Raw genomic sequence first — 20696 nt, forward strand, 5'->3', positions numbered from 1 at the left:
TGACTCCCTGATGTATTTTATTCCTTGATGTAATTTGCCTACAATTATGCAAAATTCTGTCTAAAAGTTTACATTCCAAAGTGCTTTAGTCTATTTGAAAGCATTAAAGTGGTCTTATTCACAGCGTTATGGTAAAGACTTCCTGTAAAAATTATTCTCAGGTTTAGGGTCTTGGTTTTCTTTTGGGGGGGGATGGTGTTGTTTTTTTTGGTGGTGGTGGTGGTGGTTTTTTTGTGCTGCAATTTAGAAATGAATTGATCCTTTGTTGGCCTGTAAAATAGTAATACTGCAAACCTTATTTCCATAAGCACATTAGATAGCAAGAGTATATTTAATGGTTGTTAGAAATTGGTTGGTGTCCCTGTACTGCAGTTTTAAGAAAAATGGTCACTTTCATCTAAAGGATTTAGGTGATTTTCTCTTTTTCAAAATATAATGAGAAAACTGTATTAAAAATCATTGCTATTCTCTTGCTTAAGAAAGTGAACAGATCCTCAAACTATAAATTCATAGACATCTGGCTAATCTTACAGCATGTAAGTCTCAAGGTAGGGTTTGCAATCCTTGGCTGGAAGGCATCATAAAGGAGAAAATCCTTATTATCAAGAACTTCAGCTGTTCATCCTCAGAATAACACCTCTGCTGTCTCTCACATTAAAAGAACTAGTCTAGCTCAGTGAAATCATTATGTGAAGGCTCAAACTAAGCAAAGGGATGTAAGTGATTTTTTTACACATTAGAGTGAGACTGGAAGTCATTGGCTGTCAGGAGTTTGCATGGATTTGAAAAATGGTCAGATACATTCACAGAAAGGGAGTCCAATAGAGCAAAATGCTAGGGGCATGAGGATCAAGGCATTCCTGCCTTAATTCCTGAGGGAGTCAACAGCTTCAACAGGGAGCATGCAGTTGATTTCTGCGGTTTGGATGGTACAAAAATCTTTTGGATAGTCGGATGCTATGCCAGTGGCAAACATCTCCAAAAGTAGCTCACAAAATGAGTGTGTAAAAAGATGACAGGCAAGGTTCAGTGTACAGTGGTGCCCACAGGGTAAATAATCTAGACGGTGCCTCCTAGCTAGGCTGGGAAGTGGCTGTAGCAGCTCAGGAGTGGTTACTGAGAGGTTTCTGAAATCAGCAGCTTGGTATGTGGTGGCAGGTAACAAAGCCAGTGAAATACTGTCCATAATCAGGAAGGATAATGAGAATAAGATAGATGGTCCAGTTTTTTTCCCCACCATCACACCCATGTGTGAGCACTGTGTGTTGTCCTGGTCTCTGCACCTGAAAAAGGCTGGAGCAGACAGAAAGAAGGTGCAAAGATTAGCAGCTAGCGTGCTAGAAGTCATGGGACTGGCCAACAGGAAGAGACTGAAAAGGATGCCACTCTTCCTTTTGGAAAGAAGATGGAGGAGGGGACATGTGGACAAGGTTTATAGAGTCATGGAGTCTGTAGAGGCATAGTATTTGCCAGCTCCCACAGCACTATGAGTGGCTTTTTAGTGTTTGGTGAATAGAGATACAAATGCAACTCAATCACTGCAGAACCACCTTGTTAATTTTGGGGTGTTACCATGTGTGTGTACATTTGTTTTACTAATGTTAGAGCCCTGAAAGCTTTTCTGACTGTGGCCAGTTTTTGTTTCCTTCATCTCTAACACACCTGTGAGAGAATTCCTTTAAGGTTGAACTTTTCCTTACTGTTCAGTGAGATTTGTTACTTCATAATTTAGTAGCTGTGGCAAATAACTAACGCTTAGCATTTGGACTATCAGGAAAAGCCCTGAAAGGTCCTATAGAAAGAAAAATGTTTATCATAATTACTGTAATTATTTTCCGAACTAGGATCGATGATCTAACTTGCAAGGTCCTATGCAAAAAAAAAACCCAAACTTGCAAGAAAGAGCCTCAGTGCTGAAGAGTTTACAATGCAATAAGCAAGAAAAGGTACAAATACAAAGGGAAGGAAATCAGTGTAGATATCATATGACTCTTTGGCTGTTTGTGGACTGGATCTTCTCCAGTCTTCATGCATTCTCTAGTAGAAATGGGACTGCTTAAAACTCATTCTTCCCTTTTCTCTTCTCCAGCCACTCTTGAAAACCTGTCCAAAGCTTTCATTCCGCAGAGATTCCTTACAGAACTCATTTTTTATGCACATTAATACACAGATTTCAATGACACGCATAAATTACACACATACTTGTAATAAGGAATGAGAAAAGAAATTACTAATCCATTAGTGGTTGTAGACTTTACAAGTACGTATTGTGCTATTAAAGCTTCTGGTATCACTTCAAAAGGAATGTTTGCAAGTTAAGCCCCTGAGCAAGCCAGAAATAAACCACACTTTGTGAAAGGGAATGAATCAAAACGAGTTGGTGTTTTTTTCCTCTTGGGCTGATAGTCCCCCTTTGCTGTAACATTGGCTTTCTCCAGGAAACATCCCCTTTCCACGTCTCTGAATCCCACATATTTTGCAACACTTTGGTCCACTCTGTAATTAAGAGCTCCTCCTTTTAATTTAGTTTTGCCTTCTAGGGGGTTTCTGTAAACTAATGACTTATATTCCACACCAGCTTCCCAGGTCTCCCTTAACCTTATGCCTTGTATGCGGCAGGTGTGCAGTGATCATTTGTATCACTGTAGAGTAGAAGAATACCCCAAAGACAAATGGAGTAGCTAACATTGTAAATTGAGTGCTTAATTGTTTGTTGTAGGACATTTTGGATTAATAACTTCATTAGAAAAGTAAAATGTAATTTTTAGTTTTGCTGCTTTCGTTTTATTTGCTACTCTTTTTTTACTGCACTAATGTTAAGTTTTACAAAAACCAGTTCAGGGTGTCTCGGGAATCATTTACAATTTCATATGGCTCTGGTTTTGCCTAGGAGAAAACAAACATAGCTTTCAGATAAACATTAAAGCACCAGCTGTTTTTCCCCTAGAATTTTTATTTCCATAATTCTTTCCTTTGGGGATAATTTTACAAGAAGAAATACATAATATGTGGAAATATTTAAGAGTAGGTTTACAGTGATTCTATTACTGTAAATACAAAGACTAGCTTTCATGCCTCAATAACTGCTCCAGAGGTCTAACGTGTTGGGAAAGAAAAAGAGAGATCTAAGATGCAGCCCAGGCTCCCAGTGCCAGTTTGGCCATCCTGGGGGCCATTGCCTGGAAGCCAGTTTGTTTTGTGTGAAGACAGAGTTTTCTGGACTGTTAATTTAACAAAAGGCCTGTTCTGATTTCTTACTTTCCCCAGAGCATCTTTGCTGGCTACTCCTGTGAACAGGAGCTTCAGTAATGTTGGTAGTGCTTGCATCCTCCAGAGCTTTTGGCTAAGTGGTAGGACATTTAAATAGTTCAGCTGCTGTCTGGGAATATCTTATCTCTTCCTTCTCAGAGGAGCAGACATCTTTGCAACCTTCATTATATGAATTTTGGCTGCTTAGATTATGAGATTGCATTGCCTAAAAACTGAGGTCTCTAAGTGAGCAGTGTTGCAGTGGGAACGTGAAAGGAAACACGCAGTTTACCATCATGACTTTATGTTTCTGACCCAGCTGACATGCATCCATGTACGTACAAATCTGTCACCTCTGAGGTGATCGACTCCATGTTGTGCCCTTCACAAATTTCACACACCTGTGTAATGGAAAGAAAATGTGTGCTAATAACTGCATGGGAAAATAAATGTTGGATTCAGACACCAGATACAAAGTCGAGCGCTACCCTATGGAAGATTTCATTTGGGTAGTGATATCCTTCTATGTCTGCCCCTATGAGTGACATGCAATTTCTGTGCTGCTGCTCTTCTCTCAAGATGAAAGTATTTGCGTAACTCACAGAGGCAGTCTTTTGCGTTTAACAAAACCACTTCCCTTATCTTTCATAATTCATGTCTCACACTTTGAATCACCTTTCTTTCCATCTCCACAAAGAGATGAGCCCTTAAAATAATTTTGCCAGTCACCTGGCCTGTTTCCTGCCTTTTTCTTTCCTGCTTGCAATCCCACTAATTTGGTTTCTTCCAGCACTAGTGTCTTCCTACTCTTTTGCCTTTGCAGTGAATCACCCTTCCATCTTCTGGTTTCCACTCTTCCTACCCCAAAGGGTCTCTGTTAGCCAGTTGTTGATTCATGAGTTGTGTAATGGTGAAGCAGACACAAATGAGAGGGAATTGACTTCTGATAGTGATGAATTTTTGTGTTGCAACTGTTGGAGCAGTTCATGAAGAGCTGCATCCCATGGGGAAGGCTCACGTTGGAGAAGTTGGTGGAGGACTGTCTCCCATGGGAGGAATCCCACACTGTGAAAGAGTGTGAGGAGTCCTTCCCTGAGGAGGAAGCAGCAGCAGAGACAGTATAAGATGAATTGACCACAGGCCCCATTCCCCGTCCCCGTGTGGCACTGAGGAGGAGGAGGCAGAGAATTTGGGAGTGAAGTTACAATTTAGTTTTGTTTCTCGTTATCCTACTCTGATTTGATTGGTAATAAATTAAACTAATTTCCCAAGTCGAGTCTGTTTTGCCCACGGCAGTAATTGAGTAATCTCTCCCTGTCTTTATCCCAACCCCCAAGGCTTTCATTATGTTTTGTCTCCTCTGTCCAGTTGAGCAGGGCAGTAGTAGAGCAGCTTTGTTGGGCACCTGGCATGCAGGGCAAGAGCTCTATGAGATAAGCAAGCAGTACAAGCCCGTGTCAGAACTTGGGCTGAACCATGAGGAGGACATCTGCATGCTGGTGAGGGGAACAATCTGCAGACCAGACTTGTGAACCATTGTTGCAGCACGTGGCTGAAGGGGGTGCAGTGACTTGCCCCTGGAGGTGACTCTTCCTTTCCCTCCATAGACAGATGGCTGGCTAGGACCAGATCCCTTGGGTTTAGGTGCAAAGTTGGGTGCTGAGTGACTTGTTCTCAGAGCTGTCCAGGAGTGTGCTGGTGTAGGTACCAAAGCCGGGCTTTCTCTGGGTCACATCCTGGTGGAGCATGGGAACAGAGCAGCTCAGGGTACGAGGGGCAGGAAGGGCATGCTCTCACAGCAATGTTTTCCAGATACTTTCTCTTTGGCTTCCTGAACAGGCGCAAAATACAGTCTTTCAAAAGCAAGCTGTCTCTGTGCTGTGCTTCATAACCACCAGAGGAAAATCATTAAAGGGCAAGAAAAGGTAGAATTATTGATTCAGCAGCATGGAGGGCAAAGCATAGCCTGTCTTTTGCTCATAAAAGTACTGTGATTTTTCTCAGTTGTGGAGTAACTTGGGTGCATCTTAGAGTTGATATTTTTTTCTTAGGCAGAAATACCAGTCCTTTACAGGTATTTTCACATAATAATAACATGTTAAAACTGCTAGCGTTATAACTGTATATTTTACAAATTTTCACACCCAAAGATAGTAGTAATTCATTAGGATTGGCGAGGAAACAGCTTCTTCGGTTTCCATTCTTATTTCAGTGCACTACACCTGTTTTTTCATAAGTACAGCTTTTTATTTCAGTCAGTGAAGCTAACAATGCATGGCAAAGGATGTTGTTGGAAGTCATTGTATTTTAAAGTGATGTATGACACGCTGACAATTATAATTCATTTTTCAGCATAGATCTCAGTCACTTCTGTCCCTGTCATAAAGGGCACCATTTATCTGGTTTTAGGAGGCAGATTTTCTGAAACATTCTAAGTTGGAAAGGTGGAAGGGGAAGAGAAGGCGATCAGACTTCAATATATATAGTAAAGAAAGACCTTTGGGGAACTGTGTTTTCAAATATTTTAAATAACAGTTGCACTGGGATCGATCTCTGCTGGGTTCTTACCTTTTGTCACGTAACTCAAAGAAAATGGATAAAATGAGCCAAACATCGCAGATACAGTCCAGAAACTGCCACAAGAACAGTCTCCGGGTATGAAGCTGAGCAGTTCAGATGTGATGGACCACTTATTTCTGTTATTGCATTAACTTTATTCCCTTTCATTCTCAACTTCTGTTACCTTTTCGAGCAGCTGACAACATTGCTCACAACTTGCCTGTATGAGAGGGTCACACAGGTGTCTGAAACCCCAAACCACTGCTCCTTCAGTGATGATGCCTGTTTCTAGATTAGTGTGTGTCATTTCAGCAGCGGATTATCTAGAGAAAGACATGTTAAGTACATCTGTACAACTACAATCACAGCAAACCACCTCTAGTGAATTTGGATGAGGGGCTAGAAATCTGTCTGTGTAGGAAAGCCGCTAAAGTCATAATTAACACAAAAACCCCAAAGCTTTGGTTATGATGACAGAACCTAAAATAACAACAAAAAAGCCAAAACAGTGCCTTATAAAATACTTAATTTTGCAAGAGAACTATTTAATTGGGAGAGTTGTTACTGTCTGCTGTGACAGTCTTTCTGGAATTGAATGACACTACATTCAGTATTTTGATATAAATCATCCTCAGTAAGAGTAATACTGAAGATCATAAGTACATAAGTAAATCATCTGAGTAAGAAAGTTAACCCCTGATTTAACAGTAATCTATTTATTCTAAAATGTGGTGAGAAAACGGGTGATGCTTGGCTGATAATGTTTTGTTAATTTAATCAAATAACTCCTTGTAGCAGTAGGTAGCCACTGGCCATCCTTATATTTGCACTACCCAGTGCTTTATAGTGACTGGAAATTATTCTGATTTAGATTCCACTTCATTGCCAAAGCAGAATTATACTATGCTTTGGTACCACTTTAACTTTCAATTTAGTTGAAGTCTTTAGGGATTTTTCCATAACAATTCTCAAAATGTCTTCCTTCATTAGCATCCTGCATTTAGTGTGTGTTTCCTGACACATACAATCTTGTGTATCACCGCCTAAGCTGCTGTACACTTCTCAGCGACCTAACGAACCTGCTTGATAGATGCTGCAGCCCACCAGTGCTACTGTGTTTTGGCTAATTAAAATGTACTTTTAGGGTTTTCAGCAGATCTCTGATGCATTAAATTACTGGACTGCAGTGTGTGCTTTTAGAAGTGCTGAGTCTGTTTAAATTTGCATAATAGTTTTTAGGGTAACTTGTTGAGGATCTTTCAACAAAGGCATTTCACATGGCTTGCTTAGTTTGAAGAGTCAACTGATGTTTTCCAGTGTGAAGATGTCTTAGTGCAGAGTAGGGCTTCGAGCAGGCCTCCAGGCAGGGTCACTGGGATGAATAAACAGCTTAAGAAAGGGAAGGATTAGCCCCCATGCTTTAACCTCAGCAGCAGAGCTTTTAAGCCCCCATGCTATGAGTGCTGGGGCAGGCAGCAGCTCACCCAGTGCAACCCACACAGCATACCACCACTGGCAGTCTGTCCCCACAGTGCCTGGCAATGCTGCAGCAGCTTCTGTAACTAAGGGAAAACTTAGCAATTTATCAGTTTGGTTTCTTAGATGTGACCGCCCTCTCTGGGCTTCAGAAATAGTTTTCTAAGCAAGCAGCTCATGTTTTTGCTGTGTACCCCCACTTCACTGCAGGCATCCCTGCAGGATGCTGCGCTGCAGATCATATCCTGGACCAAAACCAGCCCTCCTGTCTTCCAGGACAGCTTTAATCCAGGCTAGTTCACAGTCTAGCCTGGCCAGTGAAGCAGGGAGCAGAGAACTTTGGGGAGCACCAGCAGGTAGTCCCTGCAAGCATAACATCGGTGAAAACCTGTTCCCAGCAGGCAGTTTCCGCAGTGAGCTGCAGGTGAGCAGTGTCAGCTCCTGAGTGTTTCTGTTATTTAAGGAGGCATCTGACATGAGTTTTCCTGCTGCATTCAAGCCCTGAGTCTCTAGTTTCCTAATCGTCTGGGTGGTGCCTGAGCTGCAAGAAAGCTGAGCACAGAATTGATGCACAGCTTGCTGGCTTCTATGTGTTTATTTTCTGAAAGATACACACTATGTTCAGCTCGTGTCTAATTGGTGCCGTTTCTGGGTGGAACACAATATCTCTTTACAAGTTACAGGACTTCTGAAAATCATTTTAAGCAGAGCATTCAAGTCTTTCTATATTTTCTCTGATAAAGGAAGTTGTTTGATGGATTTTATTTTTATGGCACTCAAGCCTCCTATTTAATTGGTACCTTTTATGCTCTGAGGCTTTCTGTTTGGCTCATGCAGAATTGGACTGTGTAGTGGTCGATGTTCCTTTGCTTCTTTTTGTTCAATACACAAAAAGCAGACATCTGAAATTCTGCTCTCTGAATACATGTGAAAATCCAAGGGGCCAGCGGCAGTGGCAGGGTTATGGACCATTCCCTTTCTGTAAGCAATTTCTGTCTGTGCAGAGGTAACTGCAGCCCTGGTTTTGGTAGCATTTTGCATTGTCATTCCAGGGATACTAACATCACCACAAAGTGCAAGGGGATGGAGAATCAGAGCTGTGAAGAATCACTGGTGGAAAGGATCTGTCCAGTGGCCATGGTGGCGGGACACTTCTTCGGTTTCTAGGACTAGGGATGGAACTAAATGTTGATCAGTAGTGCTGCCAAGCATGATAAATAAAAAAGTAAAGCAATAGAACTTAATCGTAAATAGGTCTTGTGAGTCTTATGAGCAGAATGTTAAAGCCCAGCTCTGATTAGGATTATAGCTTGTTCTATCTTATGCATTAAAGAAAATGCACACACACACACGCGCACACACAGGTACAGTTAGACTAAAGGAACATCTGGAGCTTTGCTATCCACTTTGCCAAAGCAGTGCCATTAAGGATACAACCGCCCCATTTAGTTACTGGAGTACTTCACTGAGCTCTCTTCTGTCTGTCCACTCACAGCAGATGCTGCTGTACCCATCCTTCTAAATCAGGTGGCAAAATCTTAATTTTTTTGCCCTTGACAGACTTTCTTTCAATCTGTCAGTCCCCTGTGCTTCTAACAAAGCATGACCCTATGTCATGGTTTAAGCCCAGCCAGCAACCCAGAACCACATAGCCGATCACTCACTCCCCCTCCTTCCACCCTCCTCCCCCCCTGCTCCTGGAGGGATGGGGAGGAGAATTAAAAGAATATAAGTCCCACGGGTTGAGATAAGAGCAGTCCAGTAACTAAGGTATAACACAAACCACTGCTGCTACCACCAATAATAATAATGATAAGGGAAATAACAAGGGAAGAGAATACAACCACTCACCACCCACCAACCGATACCCAGCCCAACTGAGAAGTGATCTAGCCCTTCTGGGTAACTGCCCCCAGTTTATATACCGGGCATGACGTGCTGTGGTATGGAATACCTCTTTGGCTAGTTTGGGTCAGGTGTCCTGTCTCTGCTTCTTCCCGGCTTCCCCTCCTCCCTGGCAGAGCAGACAAAGTCCTTTGTCAGAGTAAACATTACTCAGCAACAACTAAAAACATCGGTGTTATCAGTGTTGTTCCCAGGCTGAAAGTCAAAAACATAGCACTGCACCAGCTACTAAGAAGGAGAAAAATGACTGCTACTGCTGAACCCAGGACACCCTAACAGAAGGAGGAGTTTTATTATTCTTAAAAGCACCAAGCCTCTAGCATAAGCAAAACACCACTTTCATGAAAGATAGCACATTGCACACTGCCTTTTTGTTACTTCCCATAGCAGCTAGCTAAAATCACCAAATGCATGAATACCTTTATTTCTCCCTGTCATTTATATACACGTTTCCTGAAAGTCTCATAGACTTTCAGTACTATTCAGAACTATTGCCATGGTTCTCTGGCAGCCATTGTCGTAAGACATTGATAAACTACAGAAATGATACATGGTTCTTGAGGGTCCCAAATTGCTCTTAAAATTGGGTCTCCATGAATCCTTCTTCTGTAATTGAAAACTCTCTTCTGGACTCGGTTCAGTAGCATCGAAAGGTACTGAGGCAAGTAAAAGGTTGCGCTAGATTGGAAGCAGTCAGAATTGTGACAGCAGCAGGGGTGATGAACTTATTTTTGTGAGAGAATGAGAGTCTGCTGTAATCCTAGTCACAGGCGACTTAGCCAGATGCTTTTTGTGCTTTATCTTCCGAGCTGACGTTTTGCAGGAGATAGATGTATTTGTGTATATCCGCATGAGAGGGAAACAAAATCAGGTCAGGGAAATACAGACCCTTAAGAAGAGATGAGGGATTAGAAGGGCACAAAGTAGGTACCAATACCATCTCTTGAGGAAGTGATTAGATTTGAGAGGGATGAGGGAGGTAATGCCTGCATCTCAGAAATCTTGCTGCTTCAGTGCAGCATGGCAGAGCAGCTTTATTTTGTCTCACCATGCTGTATTAGCACATTTTGAAATCCACCTCAAACATCTCAGCAGGTACATAAGGGAGACAGGTATAGCTACCCTTTATCCTTGGCTTGATCCTTGGCTGTCCCACCTCCCCCATGTAACTTCCATCTGGAGTGTGGAATAGTCCTTGGGTTTGTGCTGTGGCATTCCAGGTCATCTGCAGCAGACAGCTTGAAATGCAGGTGAGGAAATTGTTTACATCTCTTCTTCCAGCTTGGTGTTTCATCAGTTTTACTGGCATCTGCAATAAACTTCCTGGAGGAAGTCTTTAACATCAGAAAGAAGTGTCTGAAAGGTGAGGGGGAGGGCTCACTTTCTTGTTACTGAAATTCCTGAACAACAGGAACACTCTTACTGAACATGGAAGATTGTCAAGTAGCACTGCTTGGAAAGCAAAGTTTTTCTGTAATGCAGAAAGGCAGCAGCAGATTTGACTTGATGTAGCGGAATGTTTGTTTCTATATGATTTCTCTCTGGTATAAAATTCAGTGTCATGAAAATGCCAGCTCAAGTTTTCAATCAGTGGTCACAACAGAAAGTCAAATGTCAGGGAGTAGGAGGGAAATGGAAAACAAAACAGGGAATGCAATACCACTGTGCTACTGTGTAAGTCTGTGCTGTTTCTGCAACTTGCTTGTGGTGCACAGGTCTGGTCTTCAGCCCAAAACAGAGGTAACAGAACTGGGAGAGGTGTGGGGAAGTCAGCAAGCATGGTGAGAGCTCAGAACCAGCCTCCTCAGGCTGCAGGTAAGGTGATGGGAGGAAAGGGAAGCGTCATGGAGATCTATAAGCAAAGGGGGTGGTTGTTATTGCCTGGTTGTTGCTGCCTCTTCCACTATGAGGATTTGGGAATACCAAGTTTAGGTGGTGGATGGAAAGCATTGGGCAACAACAGGAAACTCTTCTACCTTGTGCACCAGAGCTTTGGACCTCTTTGCCACCAAGTGCTGTTTATATGGGTTCAGCAGGACGTTGGAGAGGTTCATCATAAAGAAATGTATTTAAATCCATCCATTAACTTCATTAAGCACTGGAGCCATTTACAAAATGTCTGATTCAGAAAGTGCTGGAAGCTGGGCATGTTTGCTTGCTGTGTCCCCATATACCTCCCCAGGCATCTCCTTTTGACTGCTGGAGGTGGACCTCCAATCTCAGCCAGCACAGGCGTTTCTTGTGTAATGTCATGGTTCTCATGACTTCCAGGGCAATCTGTCTTTTCATGTAACCGTTGGAAATCTCTCCCTGAAGTTTGGAAGTAAAGTAAATTAGAAACAAATCGGGGCTAAGCTACATGTTGACGTTATGTCGTTTACAAAGCGTGCTAATACTGCAGTGATGAATGCCATTAAAACTCTCAGGGTAGATGGGACTGCTGTCAGGTACCTTGGAAGTGACCTGTTTGACTGCTGCAAGGAGCTGTTCAAAGAAAAGCTATTAGGGAGTAAGTACAATGCAGAGCCCAAAGCAGTCCTACATCAAAGTGTTATATTACAGAGTTTGTCACTGTAGTTCTAATAGGCGGAAATTTGCCATGACTTATTCTCCAGGCAAACACATTAGCTTGCAGTCAAACAGATTTCTTTGTCCATAATTTGGTTTAACACATGATGAAAACAGTTGATTAAAACACAATTTACCAAATTGCTGTATCTTACATTTTGGAACTGATGGGAACATGTGCCCATGCAAAAAGCAAGGGCAGGCTGCAGAGGAAATAGGCACAGCTCTGTAGTGTACAGCTGTGGTTTTGTGGAAGGAGAGGAGGAGGAGGAGGAGAAAAAGGAGAAGCTTCTGAGAGCCTCTTGTGAGGTTGTCAAGGTTACAGGCGCTGTTGCTTCTTTAGGTGAGTGGCTTGGGCATTCTCTGCCGACAATTGGCATCTTCTTCCGAGATAACAAAATTTGCATTTTAATTAGGTTGTTGCATTTGTCAACTCTGAAACATAACATAGAAGTCATTGGAAGCTTTTCACAGGACCCGCGTAAAGCCTTTGAAAAATATCACAATAGCAGCAGTCTCCCCAGTTGTATTTTTATACTTTTTACTTTTTAAGCATTTAAAAGGTGAGGATCCCATTCATAGAGTCATATAGTCATAGAGTGGTTTGGATTGGAAGACACATTAAGATCATCCATTTCCAACCCCACTGCCAAAAGCTGGGACACCTTCCACTAGACCAGGTTGCTCAAAGACCTGTCCAGCCTAGCCTTGAACACTGCCAGGGATGGGGCAGCCACAGCTTCCTTGGGCAACCTGTGCCAGCGCCTCACCACTCTCAGAGTAAAGAATTTCTTCCTTCTATCCAACCTAAATCTCCCCTGTTTAAGTTTGAACTCAAATCAATAAATCCCATTATAAACTCCCAGCGAATTAACCACCAATATGTCTTTCTAGTTCCTCAGATCCCAATATAAACGTTGCTTTTGGAAGTTAGGACTCACTATTTCAGACACAGGGAAGCTGAGAGCTGCATGCCAGTCTAGTGCTCAGTGTGAGAACTGAGGATTTGCACTGCCCTAGCTGCTTCAAGGCATCACTGAGACAGCAGCAACTGTGCCTTAGCCCTAGGAAAGAAACCTCTGCTGATACCAGCATGGTATGGCTGAAGTGGAGTCTGACGGTGCCAGTACATACTTTAGGAAAACAAATGATGTCGTGTTAGATTTCAAGCTGCACTTGGAATTGATACAATATGTCATACTGAATTTTCTGCCAGATTTAAGAGTGATATGGCAAGATCTTCATGCACTGTGAAAACATGCAGCACTGCTGGCTTCCTTAGAGCTATGTGTATGCAGTTGGGGATGGGGCCCAGGAGGTTTATACTATAGATAAAACAAGCTCAAACAAGACACTGCTGCACTGCATGAGCACTGAGTGATGAGGCTGGGCAGGATAGTGTCACCAAGGAGGAGCTCAGAAAGCAGGCCGCTTGCTTTGTAGACCAAGGAGAAGAGATTCACTATTCCTGCAACAGCAACTTATAGTCAGAAAGACCACACCGTGGCTTTGGAGCTGGAACAGCCCCAGTTCACTTTGAAATGCTTTTCATGTGCTAAGTCAGGTAATTCTGCAAACATTTAAAAAACACTAAAAAGTGGTCTGCCACTTATGATGGGAATCTGAAGTTCTTGCTAATTCAATATAAACTGCCCAGTTTTAAGTAAAGCAGTAGTTTTGGCAAATGCTACGCCTTCAAGGCAGCTTATCCAGTTTGAATGTGGAGGAGACACATGCTTCTGCCTCCCTCTGCTAAGAAACAGTGAGGAAATAACACTCGACCCTAACACCAGCCTTTGTGAACCTGCTCTGCCTACTCTGCTTAAAATTGTTGATTCCTCAGTTTCCCCACTGTGCTTTTAGGCAGACAGAATTGGATCATTAGCTGCTTCATTAGCATGATCCATCTGACTGGCAGGGCCCAGGAAGGACTGCTGGAGGTGCAGGTGTAGCCAGGTTCTGCCACTGCCACCCCATGCATTCTTCATCACTGCAGACCAGTTGCCTCTAGCCAGTCTGGTTTCTGTGACTGCTCCTCAGAGGGAAAGGAAAGGGATGAGCATTGCCTGTTTGGTGGAAGGGGGCTGCAAGACACCCGAGAGCCAGGGCTAGCTCATACAGGTTCAAAACTGAATGAGGTTTGGGGTGAAGCTCAGTTGGTTGGTTGGTTGGATTTTTTCCCTAGAAGAGGTCTTAGGGTTTGGAGAAATGATAAAAGGAGAGCGATGGAATTGTTTTCCCTTGTTTGGACACTATATTATACTGACATTTATGTGCAGGGTGTTGCAGTAATATAGTCAGTTCAGCCTTTTCATTGATGACCTTTTCTGTAACATTAACCACAATATTGTGTGCACACAGTATTGCAAAGAAAAAGATGAGGCAAGGATACCAGTTGGTTATTGCCAGTCTAAGTTCTGTATTGGATTTGCAGTTACAGTGATGATGGGTGCAAATGCAGAACCAGAAAATAGGCAATTTCTGTAGAAAAGTTGCATGGTACTAAAAAAATATTTTTTTTGCTTTCATTTACTTTTGTGGGTCCCTTTCTCAAGTAGATGGTTATTGCCTTTCTTTATTTAGCTTTACCCAAGTAGTGACTTTCCCCATCTAAAATAGTTTAACTATTGAGGGCTAACTTGTATCTTTACATGTAATAACTTTCTGATGTAAGAAGGACTCGTACGCATTGCATTGAGGTGCTGCTAATTGTGAATGGAGGCATTTACATTTGGAATCCTAGTGAATTATATTGTGCGTGTTGCACTGTTTTTACTTCATTCCCTAGTTGTTTTTTGTAACTAAGCACAGCCTGTAACATTTACTTTCCCAGAATGAAATAAATCCTGCACAGGGGATTGACATCACTGGTATTCCTCTTGTGCCTTTTACACAGTGTTTAAATTTCAAGTGGTGTTGTAGGTTTCATACGAATTCACCGTGGAAAGTAGATTCTGCTTTTAATATTTTAACTCTTTATATCATACAACGTTGTAAAACACGGGGCCATTACAGGCCAGCATGCAAAACACTCAGGTTTCTTTACCTAATGTGCAGACAAACCCATCTTGGGATGAAAGTTCATCAGGTGCAAGAAGGATTCTGTATTTAAGTGAAACAGAATTGCATAGATTAGAGTTGAAATCTTGTAAGGTTCCACTGAGGAGAGCGTTGTTAACAACACTGCTTCATCTCAGGTGAAAGCTGGGGCACCTCCCAGCATGTGGTGGGACCCAGGAGTGTGTCTGCCACGCCAGAGTCCTCCTTCTTGGGTTGTCCAGATCAGTGATACCTTGTATGGACAAACTGAGGGGGCTGCAAACACAGGAGTATCACAGTAACATTAGGTTAGTAAAGCTGGTAATTTTACATGAGATACGCTGTATTTTGCTATCTGTTCTGCATCCAAAGCCTTGACTGGACAAGAAGCCACTCAAAACTATCAAAGAAGCCACATGTTAGAGATAGAATAAATACCAGCTTAAATATTCAGCGGATTAATGGTACAACTTGGTGAAGCAAATTTCTGCAGGTCTTGCAGGTCTCTCTTAGAGCGTAGCTCTTTACAGAGGAAAGGCCTTCGTTACTGCCAGTTCGGCATCTAATTCTCAGGCTGCTGTGTCAGTACCCAAATACATAACATGATCTGAAGACATAACTACTAAAGTTGATTTGTAGCTGTTTGGTTTGTGGCTTAGAATGTGCAGCGTGCCCCTATCTTTGGTTTTCAGAGGAAGCACTTTAAAAAATAGAAGCAGTCATACTGTTTGGCTTAGGTCTCAGAGTAGACCCAGCAATGGAAGACAGAGCCTCATCTGTAATTCATTTACTTGTATGGCAAACAGGTTGGCAGTTGATGAATGTTTTGCACACCCATATTCATTCAAGAGTTTCAGCAGTATCATGTCAATATGTGTTGGCCATTATGGCCCATCCTACTGTGATGGATAGTGCCACCAAAGTGCTGTTGAGTGGCCAGATTCTGCCCGAGCAGCTCTTGTGTGTGTTCTTAGTGAATGGAAGGGATGAATTCCCCCGAGGATGTGACAGTGTACAGATAGATGATCGGTAGGATTTAGTGCTGCTTTGCAAAGTATATGTGGATTTTCAGTGCAGAATCAGACTTCTTTTTAACAGGACTGTAGATAATACAGTACTCACAGCCTCCTGCAGCAGAGGGAAGATGTCACTTTCCGAAAGAACTAGATTTGTCTTGCGAACATTGTGCTTGTGAGTTGTTCTCCTGTCATGTCCTTGGAAATGAAGCTATTTCGGTGTACTTTGAAAAGGGGAGTTTGTAGACTTGCTGACTTAACATAAAATGGAATATTGCATTTTATGCACAAAAAACATCTCCATTCAGAAGAGGCTAGAACTATTCCATTCAACTGGAAAATGACTGTTTTCTCATTAAATGGAAAATAAACTGATCTGATATTTTGATTACTACATGAAATACAATGCTTGTTTCCAATGGGAAAAAAGTAATAACACTTAGAATCAGCTCTCCAGTAACCTACAGTCACACTGTTGCATTACCAATAGCTGGCATTTTCACTAGCGTAAATCTGTATTCATCTGCACTGTCAGTTTGTGCCGAGGTCACCGTCACAGTTCCATGTTTCACAGAAAGCCTTTAGTGTGCCTTCCCCTGTGCAGGGCAGGACAGCCTCAGGCATGATGCTCATTCTTGTTTAATGTGCCCGGCATTACTCACCTTGTGTTAGGTTTTCCATGCTTCAGACTAAAAGTGAACTATGCTGGATTACAGTGTGCTATTGGTGTCACACAATGAACTCTTTCCTTTTTTTTTTAGGCCCGAACTGCTTTGCAGAAACCATTGTCATTCCAGCAGGCCGGGAGGTGAAAACTGATGAATGCACTATATGTCACTGTACTTACGAAGAAGGCACTTGGAGAATTGAACGGCAAGCTATGTGCACTAGACATGAATGCAAGCAAATATAGGGAATCTACAAATCTACGTACTTTTCGTGGTTTTTATAAAATATCTCACAGCAGTGAGCACCCTAGATGACCCAGGGAAATCTGAATGAGAAGATTCTGGTGAGGAGCAAAGAATAAAATACTGGTATTTTCTTTTTCAAAGTAACATAATACTGCAAGGCAGAGAAGTGCATATATTTAAAATGTTTGGACATAAGAATACCTGTCTTAATAAATGTGTTATTTTCACAGTGAGTACACTAAAATACACTCTATAAAATATTCTATGTATTTCTATAATATCATTATAGAGCTTAAAAATAAATGTTTTATATAGACAATACAGATTAAAGTACTGTATCATTGCCTGTCCTGTTGTGTACATGTGCCATGGCTAAAACATTGCATTTCTATTCTAGTTTCATCATATATGGGTTTTCTTGGAGGCCTTTTGTTTTGTTTTGGTTTTTTTGTTGTTTTGGGTTTTTTTTTGCTTATTTTCAGTATAGTGGGCCAGGAAAGAAGCAGCATATGACAAAAATGTGCTTCAAAAGCAAGAATGACATTCTTGCTTTTGAAGAGAATGGAGTAGAATATGCTTTCAGAGAATATTGCTGTACTGTAGAGCTGGGTCAGCTCCTTCTTTCTGTTCCACTGTTGCATACCTACTGGTCCATCACCAAAATAACTTGGAGCAGTGGGTAATAGGAAACTGGTCTCTCATAGCTGCTGTTATAAAAATTTAATCCGACAATACCATTACCTAATATTCAGTTCAAACATAATGTATTTCAGCAGGACAAATTTCTCTATGGCATAAACAATATAGCTGGTGGAAATTATGGTAAGTAATCACATAGCATTATTAATGTAATGCATAATGAATGTGGAGCAGTGCAGTGTGGAAGGGCTAGAGCAGCCAAACAAGCCTCCAGTGATGCGGCTCCATGTTGTTAATCCACAGGTAGGAGAGCTGGTTAGTAGCTGCACTGTTCCCTAGGCCTTGCTCTTGCCGCCTTGCTCATGGTGCTTCAACTTTTGGGTTCTCTCTGGCAGTCTGTACAAAGTGTGTAACACTGTGTTGAGGACACAGGTTTAGAGCCAAGTCTTTGAATCCGTAAAAGGGTTTCTAGCACAGAAGCTGACCCTGACTGTGAGGTGAATCGCGTTTCTCTGCTTCAGCCACCAACAGCCTTTGCTTGGATGCATTTTGGGTTTAGTTTAGCTTGTCACCAACTCCTGCATTGCATCTGCTTTCAATACCTCTTAAGGCTGAAGAAGACACTTAAACATGTACTTACCTTTAATCTTTTGCTAGAGAGAGGACTTAATGAATCATTAGCTGAAAACAGGAAACTATTGCTTAAATTCCCACCTACTCTTTGCTAGTTACTTCTATGGTGTAACCTGGTTAGCCAGTCTGCAGCCATATGAAGTATGATTTTTTCATACTTCTAAACACCATGGGACTTTTGCCAGTGACTTCACTGGATCCCAGTTATTACCATATGTCTGTGTTTTGAGCATGTGTCTGTCTGTTACTTGGTGTTATTCTCCCCAGTGATGGTACAGGAGAGGATGAGGAGTGACAGAATCTAAAATCAGGGAGCTGTCTCTTGCACAGTCCGTCCTGTGGCAAAGACATGCATGGTATTTGTCCAGTTACAAGGACAGGAGAGGGAAAGGCATTATTTGATTTAAATAGTTTCTAATCACACAAAAACCAAGTAACCCTGAAATGGATGTGCACATATGTGAACATTGCACTGGAAATGCTGTTCTCCAGTAGCTGGAATTCCTAGCAGACATCTTTTGAGATCCTTTTTCTTTTTTTTATGTAGTAAGGTAGAAGTTGTACTGGGCTTTGGAACTCCTTTATTCTAAGATCACTGGCCACATGCAGTTTTGGCCAGTAGTAAAATCGCAGAATCACAGACTGGTTTGGGTTGGAAGAACCTTACAAATCATCTAGTTCTAACCCCCTGCCATGGGCAGGGACACCTTCCACTAGACCAAGTTGATCAAAGCCCCACCCAGCCTGGCCTTGAACACTGCCAGGGATGTGGCAGCCATAGCTTCTCTGGGCAGGTATTACCATATGAGCTCTCTTTGGTTGGCCCGGAGATGGGGAAGTGAGTTGAGTGACTCTTCTTGGGCAGCTCTCAACAGCCTTGTCCAGTTGTGGAACCACAGCTGGCATGCAGTGTGTTATGGGTTAACCCTTGTAGGTAGCTAAACACCATACAGCTGCTCACTTCTTCACCACCCCAGTGGGACAGGGGAAAAGAAAGGAAGGGTAAGAAAACTCAGAGGTTAAGATGAAAATGATCTAATAAGCCAAGAAGTGGAAAAAGAAAGGAAAAAAAAAAAAAAGATGCAATAGTAATCACTAACCACCTCCCATGTGCAGACCAGTTGACAGCCAGCTCCCAAGCAAAAGAAAGCTAACCTTATCTAAACCTGGCTCCTCTTCATTTTACCGCTGGGCAAGACATTATATGGCATGGAATACCTCTTTGGTTAGTTCAGGTCACCTGCCTGGTTGTGACCCTCCCAGGCTCTGCTGCAGCCCCACTCTACGTGTTGGGGTTGGATAAGGAACAAAGAAGACCTTGGCACTGTGCACACATATTGTTCAGCAATAGCCAAAATACTGGTGGTGTGTCACCAGCCTTGTTTTGGTCAAAAATCTAAAACAGAGTACCATACCACCAATAGTGAAGAATCCTAGACAGACACACTACAAGGTGATACCATCAGCTACCCCAGCACAGAAGGGAACACATAGAAAGACCCTGAAAGCCAATTTCCAAGAGATGATGGAACCAAGCAGTGCATACGTCTTTGGCAATGGAGTTGGGGAGCTGAGATTTGCAGCCTGCTGTGTCATGTCACTTCACAAAGACAAAGGCTTAAAACAAAAAACTTCCTTTCTCTTTATAAGAGTGGAAAATGAAAATGTGGAAAATAAAAGATTAAAAGTTCTAAAAACAGCCATTGTGGAATGCAGTTGGAAACTATTTGCCTTTAATTTAATCTCTAAGCAAAAAAAAGAGAACTGCCATGGTGGCCACATGTACTGACCTAAATATTATGATCTGGGCATGTAATATACCTGTTCATAGTTTACCTTAAAAAAATAAAAGAGCCATCTGCATCATTTCCAATGAAGCCTAGGCACTCAGCTGGTTCTTCCTTCAGTGCAAACAGCATTATGCATCCTGCATATGAGGAGCTCTTCAGCTTTGCAGGTGGGTTGTGTCTATAAAAGCTATATATCCAGACACACTGATAGCTCATGAACAATTTTGTATTTGAAGGTCTGTTCCTTGGATAATGAATGTTATTCTGCCAGGTTCTTATGTGGCTGCATTGGCATGGATATGAGATTTTTTGTTTCTACTTCACTTGCTTCTGCTTACTTCCTAGTTGAAATCAAGACAATTAACTTTTGGTTTGGCCTTATCCATTTTTGTAGGATTGAAATATACATGGATTTGGCTTCAAACCTGTGCAAGTAGTTGCCTGAAGAGATTGTATTCTAGGTGGTTTCAGGTAATCAGAAAATCACAGTGTGCAGTAGAATTCTTTATACTACTCATTTAAACCACAAAAATGGAAGTGCTGATATTCACTTAAATACTTAATGTGAGATTTGAAAGGGAAAATGGAAAACAGGAAAGATAAAAGATATGAGAGAGAGGAGTTGAAATTTAAAGTAGGAATATTCAATAAAAGAAAACTGGTTACAATGTCATACAGTTATTTCATAGGAGGTTTTCAAAGAAAATCGTAAGTAAATGAGAAATATATTTGTGCACAAACTGAAATACAGAAATTCTAGTTGGGAAAACAAAACAACAAAAACCACACAGTAGAAGTGACTGAATACTAGAGGATGTTGCCCAGACATGTCATGGAGTCTCCATCCTTCAGCATGGTCAAAACCTGACTGGACATGGTCCTGAGCAGCCTGCTGGAACTCAATCTGC

General features: G+C 41.9%; 1 protein-coding gene across 1 annotated transcript in view; it reads left to right on the forward strand.

Moving 5' to 3' along the window:
• Positions 1 to 17045, forward strand: part of VWC2 (von Willebrand factor C domain containing 2) — a 53323-nt gene extending 36278 nt beyond the window's left edge. Inside the window, exon 3 of the mRNA XM_062610906.1 lies at positions 16574 to 17045. Coding sequence (XP_062466890.1) covers positions 16574 to 16725 — 152 coding nt within the window. The 3' untranslated portion in view covers positions 16726 to 17045. The remainder of the gene's footprint in view (positions 1 to 16573) is intronic.
• The last annotated feature ends 3651 nt before the right edge of the window (positions 17046 to 20696 follow it).

This window comes from Pezoporus occidentalis, unplaced genomic scaffold (assembly GCF_034315485.1).
Source record: "Pezoporus occidentalis ecotype Australia unplaced genomic scaffold, CSIRO_AGI_Poc_V1 ctg15, whole genome shotgun sequence".
Classification (NCBI taxonomy): Eukaryota; Metazoa; Chordata; class Aves; order Psittaciformes; family Psittacidae; genus Pezoporus; species Pezoporus occidentalis.